Below are 12,934 nucleotides of genomic sequence, written 5' to 3' on the forward strand. Positions count from 1 at the left end.
TCAAACGGAGACCAAATGTTCCATTGAACTTTGCCTAACCCTCAATGCCAACAATGGAATTAGCCCCTGCATTTCCCCATTCTGCCAGCGCTTTCATCCGCCGCCAGTGATAACACCGCCTAAATTAAAGCACTAAAGAACACTGCAAAGAATTACACCCTAAGAGCAGTCTGAGCCCGCCGAGAAGAATGCCTTTCGCTTGCGGATGATTAATTGCGCCTCTTTAAGACAAAATGTTTTCAGGGAAGTTTTCACTAAATGAAATATGAACTGGGTTCTTCTGAAGGAGAAACACAGCTGGGAATGTTGTGGCTCTTAACTTTTATCTGATGATAATCACCTCTCCCACCACATTTCTCTTTCTTCGATTTTTATCATTAATTGCCCTGTGACTGTGCTGTGCTGCTGGCTGCATAAATAGCTCTATGGCTGATATACAGTATAATGCATTACGCTGTGGCTTATGTGCAGCATAAATCATTTCTGCACAGAATAAAGCATGCGTTAGGTGGGGTTTTAACTCTGTCCACTTAATTGCATGTTCAGTCAGCTAAAGCTCGTTTTGCGAGTGTCTTGGAAAAGTAACATTCCCTAGCTGCTGCTAGTAGTTCACTAGTAGTGAACTAAAATACTAAATAATAAACTTAAACGAGTGCTTCCCATGTCCCTGAAATCAACTCATCTGTAACACATGGGACGTAATTGATTGGATAATAATTTTATTTTGGGATATGTAAAGCAGAATGCTGATCAGATTTAAACTGTGTTTAATACAGATTTACAGCACTGTAGCAATTGCTGGTTGTTATGGTTCTACTTAATGAATGTTTTATTGAAGTTTTTACAGCTTTAGGTCTTGAAATAGTATCAAAGGGATTAGCGAGTGCTATATATTTTCAAACGCAAAATGCCGCCAGGAAAAGCGCATGCAGACGCTACACCGCATTCCAGACAGGCTAGAAAGGAGAGGAATGCTTTCTCACCGTGTTTTCAGAAAAAGTTAAATCCTAAAATCAGAATAGATTTATTTTACCGGCCGTAACAATTTGTCATACCCTATTTAGTTTAATGAGCAGTAAACACAGACTACCGAGGCCTTTCGAAACGGGAAATGAACTGGGGCACCAGTTTCTCTCTCTTCCATTTTTCCTGAAATAGACTGTTGTAGGGATATTTGGGATTCCTCAGAAGGCACATCCGTAGCCCGGGGTGCTGGTCACCTCTGCTGGTATCTCTGAACCGGGGGCTTACGCTGGGGCCAGATACGGCTGCTCCGATTTAATCTGCGCAGTCTGAAGTAGTACCACTGAGAGGAGCGGCGTTTGACTGACACCTGGGGGTCCAGGTTCGGGACTGAAGCCCAGATACCCTCTGAGCCTTTAATCTGGGCCCTGTGTCATCACATACTTCTTCCATGAGAACAGCAGGCTCCAGCGAAACCTTTTGTTCTGCGTAGAGAGAGATTTTTGTTGACTCTCTTGGGACCTGAATGTCAAACTCAGTATATGTTTTATCCACATTCCTAAGTGGTTTCATCTGCTCAGAGTAAACATTTTCCTCAAAAGGCCTTTTGGAGAGGCTGGAGGAGTGGTTGATCTTGCGGGGACCAGTGACGGTTGTGATCGCTTTGGACATTTAAATTGCTCACACGCACACACACATACACTCACACACACAGACTTACAAACACACATGCACACACACACACACATACACACACAGGCATAACTAGCACATGCTACATTGTATATATGACTGGTACGTGCTACGTTTTAAAAATAACTGAGCTGAGTTTTTCATGGCCATGTGATGATGTACAGAAAGCGCAGCATTTTTATGATGTGGTTAATTACTGTGTACTTATTTTCTGAGAAGGCGAATATACTGACATCTCAAATTCGACGGAAAAATAAAAAATTAACATTCATTAAGAAAGGGTTTACAATGGATTTTTACACAATGTTATGCATAGAATATAAATAGTTACTCATTCTGTAGAATAGTACGCGCACCAAATGTCATGCAGAGACTGAACATGAGAGCAAATGGCTTCCTCGATATGAGGACAGCATACAGACCCAGAGGCATCTAGATGTGAGTGATATGGGTGCAGGGAAATGACCATGTGAGAAGATAACAGGTCATCTGTTGCAGGTCCTCTTTGCTTCAGACGGTGCCAGGCTTGCGGAGGATTAATGGGGAGTGGATCCGCTCTATAGCGCCTCCCTCAGGCAGGGCAGGCAGTCCGCCCCCGGGGAGCTTCCTGGGCTTCTGCCGTGCCCAGCTCCAGCAGCTGGAGAGGGTGCAGAGGAGGCACGAGGCCCAGCTGAGGTGAGTGCTTCTCCCCAGCTATGGCTATCTGGAGGGTATCTCACAAAGCATGATTACTGATTTAGCTTGGTAACTGCACTGATCCAGTACTGGGTAAAACCCAGAACAGCTCTTTTTACTGAAGTCCATGTTTCAGATTGAGGGTTTACTCAGTGCAGTTATCCCGCTATCTCTGTAATCCTGCATGATGTAACAGGGCCTTGAGTATCTTTCATAGCCCACCTTTCTTTCCTGATGTATTTCTGAACTAATGAAACTGGGGTGATACACTGCTCTCAAGGATACTGCTGTTGGCCTTCATGTGATCTCCTGGGTACTGTCAGCTCTGTTTCTTAGTCACCGTTGCACAAAATGGCCTGTTTTGAAATAACCCAGAAGAAGGATCGTTCAGAGTGTTGTGGTAAGAGCCAGGATCTGCTCATGTGAAATTGCTGTGTTTGGGAAGCACATAACTGCTGGTTTGATTTCCGCCTGGAACTCGGCCCTGTCCCCTTAACCTGAATTGCTTCAGTAAATATTCAGCTGTGTGAATGAATTGTACAAGAACCTAATTTGTATACATCACTCTGTATAGCAGCATCTACTAAATTCTGAAGTGAAATATAATATGTTCAAACCTGTCCATTCTAGCCCAAGCAATATGTTCAAAACAGGGCTTTCACATCGACAAATTGCTACTTCTTCAAATTGGTAAATGGTTTGTCTATACTTAGGACTTAGAATGTATTAGACCGGGGTAGATTTATCGGACAAAGGTGTGATAAAACAGAACGAAGAGAGAGAAGAAATGTACCAATACCTAGGTTATCAAATCTGCAGTAGCTTTCAACACAGAACTGAAAGGACTGTACTGTTTGCAGGATAACATGATGCACATGTTGGTAACAGTTCATCAAGTTAATCAAATAAAGCCTTTTCATGTACGTACAGTATACAAGTCTATAAGTACTGCATGCACATATGTATGTATGTACTGTATGTATCAAGGCAGTATTTACTGATTTCTGCTAAATTAGTGCAATCCGAACTTGCATTTCCCAAAGTTGCAATTCCTTCCAGTTTGCCCTCGGATTATTGACATAAAAGCTAGTGGTCTTTGTCGAGTGTTTACACATTCTAGCGTAATCGTAGAAACCTTGTGGAATTATATATGTTCACACCGGGCTCTCGCATGGCTGGAGGACCACGTTTCTGTTTCCCCCCCTTGTGCTGTGGACAATGGCGCTTTTGGGACTGGACAGAGACCACCAGCATCATTTAACTTGTGACCTGACCTGGTGTCAGCCGGGGTTTGCAGAGGGAGAAGGTCTGTCTGAAGACCCGGAGCTGCACTGGTGCAGAACCAGACCGGGGGGCTGCGTGAGCGTTTGAAAACATCGGCGTCTCTGGAGGGAATGTTCTGTCTGGCACTTTTAAACCCGCTGTACAGTTTCACTTCCACCGCAGGATTTCAACCCATTTTTTAAAGCTGTATTTTAAAAACCTTTGGACATTTTTTGCACCCATATGTTTGATAATTGGCAAAATGACTAAGAAGCTAATGTGGTTGTGTAAGCGGTGACAAAAAATGTACGAAAGTTACTTTTGCACATGTTCTTTATCGGAGCGTTTGAGACGAAGGCCATTATTGTTTTTTTGTGGAGATTGACTGAAGACTGTTTGTAGACTTTATGAAACATTTTTAAAGGAACGATATGTTTGCTTTGATTGCAAATATGTCATTTTAGCATTTAACTTGATGACCTGTCTCAGGTCTCGGGCGAGTGTGCAGATATTTGCCTTGGCACACTCTGCCCTTTTCATTTACTGCTTGTGATTCCTGAAGATACTTAGCCTGCCAAGACAAGTTGGATTGAATTTTTTAACAAAATAAATCAATTATTTGTTTAATTATCTGGTGCACCTTAAGCAGTCAGAATTTGATTGAATTAACAAAAGAAATCAATTATTTGTTTCATTATCTGGCACACTTTAAACAGTCTAAATTTCACTGAATTGTACATGTTCCATGGACGCAGATGTCTTTCTGAGACTTTAGTAATGGTTGGCTTGCCTCAGTAGTGAAGGGCAGGTACTAGGGCATGAGATACACTGTCTCTGTGTCTGGCTGGATCCCCTGGAGGAGCTGAAGAGCAGGGGCATTGTTCTGTAGCCATACCCTGTGGCCCACACTACCTGGGGCAACAGCAGAGACGGCCGGGGTCACGGACCAGGGGAGGCGGAACTGGCCATTGCTAATGGAATAAGATGCAGATGAACTGGCTTTGTGCCGGTCTAATCCTCCTCATGAAAAGGCACATTATAAGATCGGCTGCACTGTTACACACTGCACCTTCAGATAAGTTCTCTAAGCCTATTGGGGATTATTTAAAGCGTATTAATGTTCATTAGCGTATTTGGTGAATAAATCAACTACTCTATAAGAAGTGATTATAATTTAAGGTGTATGGCAATTAGTGCTAGACACACAGCTAGAAGGCAATAGAAATTAATTTCTGAAGATGTTATATGAACTGATATAAACTTTGATTTTGTGATTTATTCATTGATCCTGCAATTTGCTGATGCAGCAGGTATCAATTCATCTTTCTCCATGCACTCTGGTCTACCCCAGTGATAAATACAGTGACGTTAGAAATGTTAAATTATCCGAGGACAGCAGGTTAGCATGGTGGATAGGGAACTGGGCTTATAATTCCCATTCCTCAGCCGTGCTGCTGGTTTGGCTCCCAGGTGTGGCACTGCTGTAGTGCTCTTGAGAAAGGCACTTGACCTGAGGTGCTTCAGTAAGCATGCAGCTGTGATAATGGATTGTGTGTAAAAGAATGCAGGCTATGTAAGGACCTCTGCCTGAGAGCAGCTGAATGCCTAACATATGCCTTCCTTTCTTTCCCACTTCCTTTCTTTCCCACTTCCTTTTTTCCCACTTCCTTTCTCGATATGGACAAATATTTCTCTGTGTGAAGTTTCTGAAGTGCTGTTGATTGACCCATAGAGATAATGATTTTGATATCTGTGCGCAACAGCGCCCCCTGCCCCTCGGATGTCTCGACGGTCATCAGCCAGCACTGTGAGGAGCTGCTGGGGTTGGCGGAGGAGCAGCGGTACGCTCACGAGTTTGGGGAGCTGACGGTGGCGGACAGAACCGCGCCGGTCCCGTCCAGTCGCTCTCCGGCCCAGGACGGGCATCCTGCTCACGCTGTGGAGGAGAGCAGCCAGGACACTGCCAGTGGCGCCCCCTGCAGCCAGGAGGCTGAAGGGAACGGCCAGACTTCCAGCTCGGGTCCGGAAACTTCCGCCAGCACCAGTGGGGAGGATGCTGGAAGTCAAAGTGCTGTTGTGACCAGAGATCGCTCTACCAACCTGCTACAAAACCACCCCAAAAATAAACCAAGCAAGAAACCCTCTCAAAAGTTTGACCTTAAAAAGTAATTCCTCAGTTTTACCTTTTAAACCCAAATGCATTTTTTAATTTGGTGAAATTATAATTCCTTTTTCACATTTACTCACCTTTTCTGTAATTTACAGCAAATTATTGTAAATATAATAAATGTAGAATCTCTCAGATCGACGCAAAGAAAGGATTTAGCATGTGAATTGAGACTGCTATATTCTCTCGATGACTGAGTGTGATTGTGCTGAGATTGTAGACGCTGCTGTCTGTGCATTCTGACGGACTGTAACTCCTGTAACGCCTGTGTTGGGAGCAGCATGGCAGCTGCGGTCATTCAGAGCTTCTGGAGAGGTCACCGAAATCGCAGGGTTGCTCTCCCGCGCGGCGTTCGGCGGGTTGCCGTGGGAGACGGCGTCGCCGGGGGAAACAGCGTCGCTGTGGAGCGTGTTTCGAGGGCGGCGCATCTGGATCAGTGCCGGGCGGCCACTGTCATTCAGGTGGGAACATTTCCACAGTGAGAAACATACAGTACAGCTGACTCCTTCTCCTTTTACACAATACAAATGGATGCAGGAAGGGGGAACATTGTGTTTCATCTCAAGTGAATGCTCGTGCCTCGGTCATGTTGCAGATTCCACAGGCAAATCGTGTTACTCTCTACATTTGTTTTACTTAGTTCTACTTTCCTGCCCATGAAAGTATGGTATTTCACTGGAGGGGTGCATCTTATTCGTATTTTACTAGTGCCAGAAGAAGAACTTTAATGTAATATCAAGTTCAACTTAAAAGACTTATACATGCAATTCTGTGCTCCCAATGCGATGTGGTGCTTGACATTTAACTTGTCCTAAAATATTTTTCTCTCCTCGCTGTGTTTTAACTGGTCCTGGAGGACTTGTAAAATGATTAATCAGATCACAGAAGATTTGCGGTAGTGGGAGCTCCAGGATTCCAGTCTTCTGGCTTGTGAAGTCTTTCCGTGGGGAATTCGAAGATTTAGAAGCATTCTGGCGTTCCATTTGTCTTATAGCAGCACGTGTCACCTAAAGTTCAGATAACAGATCACTCAGCAATTAAACTGAGGCTAACGTGTTTTATCTTCCTAATGGGATAACGTACAATATTTACATTTGCATTTGATCTATAACCCCTTGCTTTTTTACCTCTAGGCTGTGTGGAAGGGCTACGCTCTGCGGAGCAGGCTGGCTTCCGCGCTGGCGGCGGTTCGAGTGGGTGAGACGGATGAGGAATTCGCCGAAGTGGACGTGGATGAATTTGCATTTGACGAGGCGAGTGGCTGATAAATCCACCTGACGTATCCCCGGAACGCCTGCCCTCATTACGTTAACTCCCACGCGGTGATGGACCCTCTCCGAGCGTCTCTCCTGTTACCTCGGGTTACCACCGCAGACTGCTGTCCCTAATTGTGGGAGGAAGAGGAGAATCAGTCACTGCCTGTCTTTTCACAGTTCCTTTGGCTGAACAAAGGGCTTTCTGGAAATACTGACGTTTCTGGTGCTATGCAATAGAAATTACGGGTGGTATGCAATCATGAATTTCATTGAGGAAATACTATTGTTAGGGGTGTAGTTTGAAACTTAACTGAGATAATATTACTGTTTAGGTGCTATTATAAACTGAATTGTGACATTGAAGTGCTTTTATTGCTAGGTGCAATACTACATTTAACTAGGGTAGTACTACTGCTGGGAGTGACACTCTTAATTAAGTGGCACTCAGTTGTGGAAATGCCATTGTTATACATCCGTCAAAACCCAGTTTTTCCCAGCACGTATTTTGTACATTCTTGTGTTAATAGTTCCAGTGGTTTTCAGAAAATGCATTAATGCTGTTTGAATTATTTTTGCAATTTATTAAAATCCCCAGCCTCAGGATAATCTGAACAAATATAACAAAAATATGAGAAAAACCTGAACATTTGGCAACTGTTTTATTATGCAGGGTATTCCCCAGTATGGTTTCATCTCCAGTTCGGAATGGACCTGCACAAAACTGGTTTTGAAGTGTACTGTAGATTGCTGTATACTGTTAAAATACATGCATATATTATTGGATTTGAAATTGTATTTATGTTTTTGCATACAGGCTGCGTTGGACAAGGACTGGATAACCCTGGATTCCGGGCCCCAGCCTTCCACAATACGGCCAAAGGTAACAGCATGCACACATCTCCTGCAGGATGTATGGCCCTGCCGTGATTAATGCCTGAATTTATTACCTCCAAAAACACAATTACTTTAAGGAGCTTTGAGCTTCCTCCGCGTCTGTCTGAGCGCTCTTCTGCGTTGTGCGTTCCACTCGCTCTTTATCTTGGACGCGGCTCGGGCCTGTACATCACGGTAGCAGGGTGCTGAGGCTTGGCAGCTGGGAGAGCAGACTTTGTTTAACATTAATAAAGAGAAAAAACAATTAACCTCCGCTAATCCACAAATAGAGACGGTCTCCAGTCGCACAGCAGGCCAGGGGCCCCGAAAGAAATAGCAGCAGCGGAAAGATTTGTTTCTGAATCTGAACCGATTCCGTTTGAGTAAACACAGCCGTTCTCTTTCGGCACCAGGTAATGTGATGAATTTAAGGCAGGTAAGACGAAGGCGATGTAAATCGTAAGATTACGCAGTCAGCCAAATGAAATAAATGCCAGCATGGCACAGTGCTAACATGACATATATTCAGTGTGCATTCTTTTCTGACTGGGGGCCACTCAATCAAACTGTTAGTTGCCAAATTTAATGAAGTGGTGAATAAATAGTCTAATTATCCAGCAGTCCTGCGTTTTATGTAATCTGTGAGAGAAGCCTCCTCCTGGTGTGTTCTAGCCCCCAGCACACCCGTCTACACTGCGGACCGGTCCCTCTGCGCTGGCCTGGCAGCCCAGACAGGCGTGGCTGGGAGGGGAGAGCGAGAGAGCTGCTCTCTCTGGACGCCGCAGCACCTCACCGGAAATACTGGAACTCACGCACAGGTAATGACAGACACTGCCAAAATGCCATAACACAGAAACATGCACGCACATTAGTTGGATATTCATTGAAAGATTGAATCTACTAGATTATACATTATTATTATTATTATTATTATTGTCTTTATTATTGTTATGATGTAGTCTCTAGAAGAGGTTCAAGACCTAAAAAACTGAATATACCAAAGGCATTGTGTTTATTTATTACGCTGTACAGCCAGGGTTTTTCTACCTCTTTTGATCCCAGGACCCCACTTAAAGGCATTTTAAGCATAGGATTAAAAGGTTTCTAAAAACGGTTTTATATTTAGAAATATTGCCCCAAATAAATATATGTCATTGCATATGGACTCTGGCCAGGGACTCCCTGCAGTACCTTCAAGGCCCGGGGTCTGTGGACCCCCTGTTGAAAACCCAGGCTGTACAGTATTACTGTGCCAATGGCTAGGTGTTTAGTAGATATTGTTATTATTTTTTACAGAACAAAGTCACCATTGGCATGTGTGCTTGGACCACCAAAAGAGAAATCTGAGAAAATAATGAAGGAGTGGTAAGTTTTACCTTCACAGGGGACCAAGGGACAGGTACACAGCCCAGCTCATGTTGAAAAGAGCACAGCAAATCAGCTGTGTTACCTGTGTCATTATCTTCACAGGGGGCTAAGGGACAGGTATACAGCCCAGCTCATGTTGAAAAGAGCACAGAGAATCAGCTGTGTTACCTGTGTCATTATCTTCACAGGGGACTAAGGGACAGGTACACAGCCCAGCTCATGTTGAAAAGAGCACAGAAAATCAGCTGTGTTACCTGTGTCATTATCTTCACAGGGGACTAAGGGACAGGTACACAGCCCAGCTCATGTTGAAAAGAGCACAGAGAATCAGCTGTGTTACCTGTGTCATTATCTTCACAGGGGACTAAGGGACAGGTACACAGCCCAGCTCATGTTGAAAAGAGCACAGAAAATGAGACCTAAGAAGAGGAAGGAGAAGAGGCCAGGGGGTAAGTTGTTCCACTCCAGTCTGCTCAGTACGACCAGTGAGTTTGCTTCGAAAAACCTGTCTTCCCTATTTCATAAACCGAGGGCATTTTCTACCCAGGTTTTTATAGGCCCTCCATGACCATACATCGCCTCTCATTTTCAATAAAATGCAAGCGACAGTAACAGCAAGCAGCTCCCTTTGTTTTTGAACATAACGTGACTCCTTGTTGTCACAGCGTATTTTCGAGTCGGAGAGCAGTTGCAGGAAATAAGCTATTTTTACTCCAGCTTCAACTTCAATCAGCCTCTACACTACCCAGAGAAGTTTTCATTCTGATGAAGCACTGCGAGGCGGCCCTGACGTCAACGGCCTTTGATTCCCGTTTCATGTAGAACGAATCCGCGGACAGTAGTGATAGAGAAACGCATGCCTCTGATTGTCTACGAGAGCGTGACCCTAATTCCAGAAATCCAATCATTTCTGACTGTCACGCAGGTCTGTGCAGGGCTCCAGGGCTGATCGCGTAATACAACGGGGGGAGTTTTTGTGGGGCTTGTGGTGCGTTGCTAATTGCGGGTGTTTAGTTATGGCCGGTCAGATGTCAGTGGCACCGGGTTCTGGTGCCGAGGGTTCGGGCGGAGTGTCCTGACTGCGGGTTCGCTCTGTGTCTCCGCAGATCCAGTTGCGTATCTGGATTTATTCAGGAGCGGCGAAAATAAACAGGCCCCCGTCAAGGCACCCAAGAGGAACCAACCTGAGAAAACTCTGCCCTTCAAAGGTGGGTTTTAGCTGCTGACCCATTAAGCTGTATGTTTGAGGATGTGCCCATATACCACCGAGACAGGTCCAATTCAGAAGAGAAAAACAATAACATTTATTTTGAGGGGAATTTATTTCACCTTGCACTAACTTTGCAAGAACAATATGTGCTGCATCAATACGCAAGCAGAATGCTAGGGTCCTTGTGAGATGTGACAGGTTTGGAGTTAAATTCCTGCTGGCATGTGTAAATAAACCTGCGTGTTGCTTTGAGATGTATGGGATTCATCACAGACTGTATGAGGCTGGCAGTGTAATGTATTCACTGTGAGGGTCCTTTCCATTGCACTGTATGAGGCTGGCAGTGTAATGTATTCTCTGTGAGGGTCCTTTCCATTGCACTGTATGAAGCTGGCAGTGTAATGTATTCACTGTGAGGGTCCTTTCCATTGCACTGTATGAAGCTGGCAGTGTAATGAATTCAATGTGAAGGTTTGTTCTGTTGCTTTGCCCTAGGTGGAAACGGTGTGAAGCAGCGGATGCACTCTGCTCTTAATAAAACGGCACATACGGATTACGTGATTGAGTCAACCATGCAGAAATAGTTGTTAGTAGTGGGAGATGAAATTGTTTAGGATGACATAGGATAAACACGCTGATAATGTTTCAAGGGGACTTATGCACACTGCATATGTGTGAAATTGAGTTAAGTACAGGGAGGTAGACCACTGAAGCGTTTCAGGCTGCAGAAGACCTCTGTCTCCACTTTAACATGGGGGCGTGGAGAAGGGTGGCGGTGGGGGGTATAATTATTTTCTTTTTAGGGTGGGGAGGTTGCGGGTACACATTTCAACCCCTTCCACATTTGCTGGCTTGGGCCTGTGGGCCTCTCCTTAACAATGGACATCAACGAGAGGAAATATTTTCTCCTTTCACAAAAAAAGAAAAAAAACCTTCATGGCTCCTTACCTGGTCCCCTGCGCGTGTAAGCCGATAGCCATTTCGAGCCGGTTACTCATGTCCAGTACATCCACCAAAGAGCTGGGATAAAATAAACACGGCGAGTCGGATATCTGGGGAAAGAATCTGTCACGGGTTTGGGTTAATTGGCTGCAGAAGAGGCTGGACGGCGGCTGAAACGTTAGCCCGGGCCGGGGGAAGGTGGGCCGGCCCCGGGCGCTGTGGATCTGAGGGGTCCCTGTGCGGGTCAGAGCCGGGCCGCGGGCCGGGGGCACGCTGGGTTCAGAGCGCCACGGCGGGGAGAGGGCGAGGGGGCCGCCCTCGCGTGTGCGCCAGCCCCGGGTTTGGGTTACCGTGCCGACCCCCTCCCCCCCCCCCCCCCCCCCCCGCTCTGCACAGAGCCCGTTAGACACGGCCCGACTCTCCTGTCCGTCAGCTGCTCCGTCCGATCGGCTGTGAGGTTCACGGAAAATAAGCGCTCCTTTACGTTTTCCCGTGGTGAATTTGAAGGGAGAAATTAGAGCTTAACTGGCTGTCTGAAAAGGCTGGAAGGCTGCTTCATTAGCCGTTATATAAGTCATTATCAATAACAAAGATTATAGGCCTAATTAGCCATAATATACCTGGAGCCAGTCACGTGTCAGTGCAGCTGAAATATGATCAGTCATTTAATTATGCTTAAATTGATATGTTTTTTGAACAGAACAGAAATGTTGATCTGGAGTTCGACATCATTATTTTCTTAAATAATGTGTACCCTCTGTTTCAGGGCAAACAGTTAATGGCTAAATACAAAAAATAATACTCAACTGATAAAAATTGTGAGTATAAAATAATGCCCCTAAATTAAGTTGTTTAGTACAACAAAGCTACATTTATCTCACCTAAACCCACAATCAAATAAATCTATGAAGTTCTATTAATTACCACAATATAGTTATGCGCTTCTAATCATTTACCAGACATGTTATAAGCATAGGACCTACAATACCTGTATTGTGAAGCATGTTAGAACAGTCTGGAAAGAGTTGTATGAAATGTAACTTTCACTGGAAACACGCTCTGCGGTCTGACCGCTGGATGACCAAGACAAGGTTGACTGTCCTGAGGAGAGGTCCTGACCCGCGTCACAGAGGCCAGGAGTCTGACCCTCACGATAAAAGCGAGCCCCCCGCTTTAAGTCTGCCGGTGGAACTCACAACAGTGCGTACCCCCGGGACCGTCTTAACAGCGGGGTTAGAAAGCCAGGTCAGCTGCCTGCGTCTGAACAGGAAAGTGTTTCATTCAACATGTTAGAGCTACATTGTGCGGCGTGTCCTGATGTCAGTTACATTGTGTGATATTGATCCTGAAACAAACGCTCAAACTTTGGTTTCTGATGCAGAAAATGTAGGCGATATTAGTTGTGTTGAGCCTGTCTTTTCATTAAGCAAACTAGACTTTGAGTTTTAAAGAGGCAAGGACAAACCTGCTTTAGGTCTATGTTTTGGAGCATATCAAAACTGTATTCTATCCTTGCCGCACTGA

The 12,934-nt window shown here is 45.0% G+C and overlaps 1 protein-coding gene across 2 annotated transcripts in view; it reads left to right on the forward strand.

Annotated features, from left to right (window-relative positions):
* Positions 1-12,934, forward strand: part of lrriq1 (leucine-rich repeats and IQ motif containing 1) — a 30,778-nt gene that overhangs the window by 10,350 nt on the left and 7,494 nt on the right. For both annotated transcript variants that reach the window (XM_061252537.1, XM_061252539.1), the window contains exons 15-23: positions 2,155-2,331; positions 5,358-5,759; positions 6,042-6,222; positions 6,895-7,014; positions 7,832-7,897; positions 8,563-8,708; positions 9,187-9,255; positions 9,619-9,707; positions 10,365-10,466. In XM_061252537.1, the coding sequence (XP_061108521.1) occupies positions 2,155-2,331; positions 5,358-5,759; positions 6,042-6,222; positions 6,895-7,014; positions 7,832-7,897; positions 8,563-8,708; positions 9,187-9,255; positions 9,619-9,707; positions 10,365-10,466 (1,352 nt within the window). The remainder of the gene's footprint in view (positions 1-2,154; positions 2,332-5,357; positions 5,760-6,041; positions 6,223-6,894; positions 7,015-7,831; positions 7,898-8,562; positions 8,709-9,186; positions 9,256-9,618; positions 9,708-10,364; positions 10,467-12,934) is intronic.

This window comes from Conger conger, chromosome 8 (genome assembly GCF_963514075.1).
Source record: "Conger conger chromosome 8, fConCon1.1, whole genome shotgun sequence".
NCBI classification, from domain to species: Eukaryota; Metazoa; Chordata; class Actinopteri; order Anguilliformes; family Congridae; genus Conger; species Conger conger.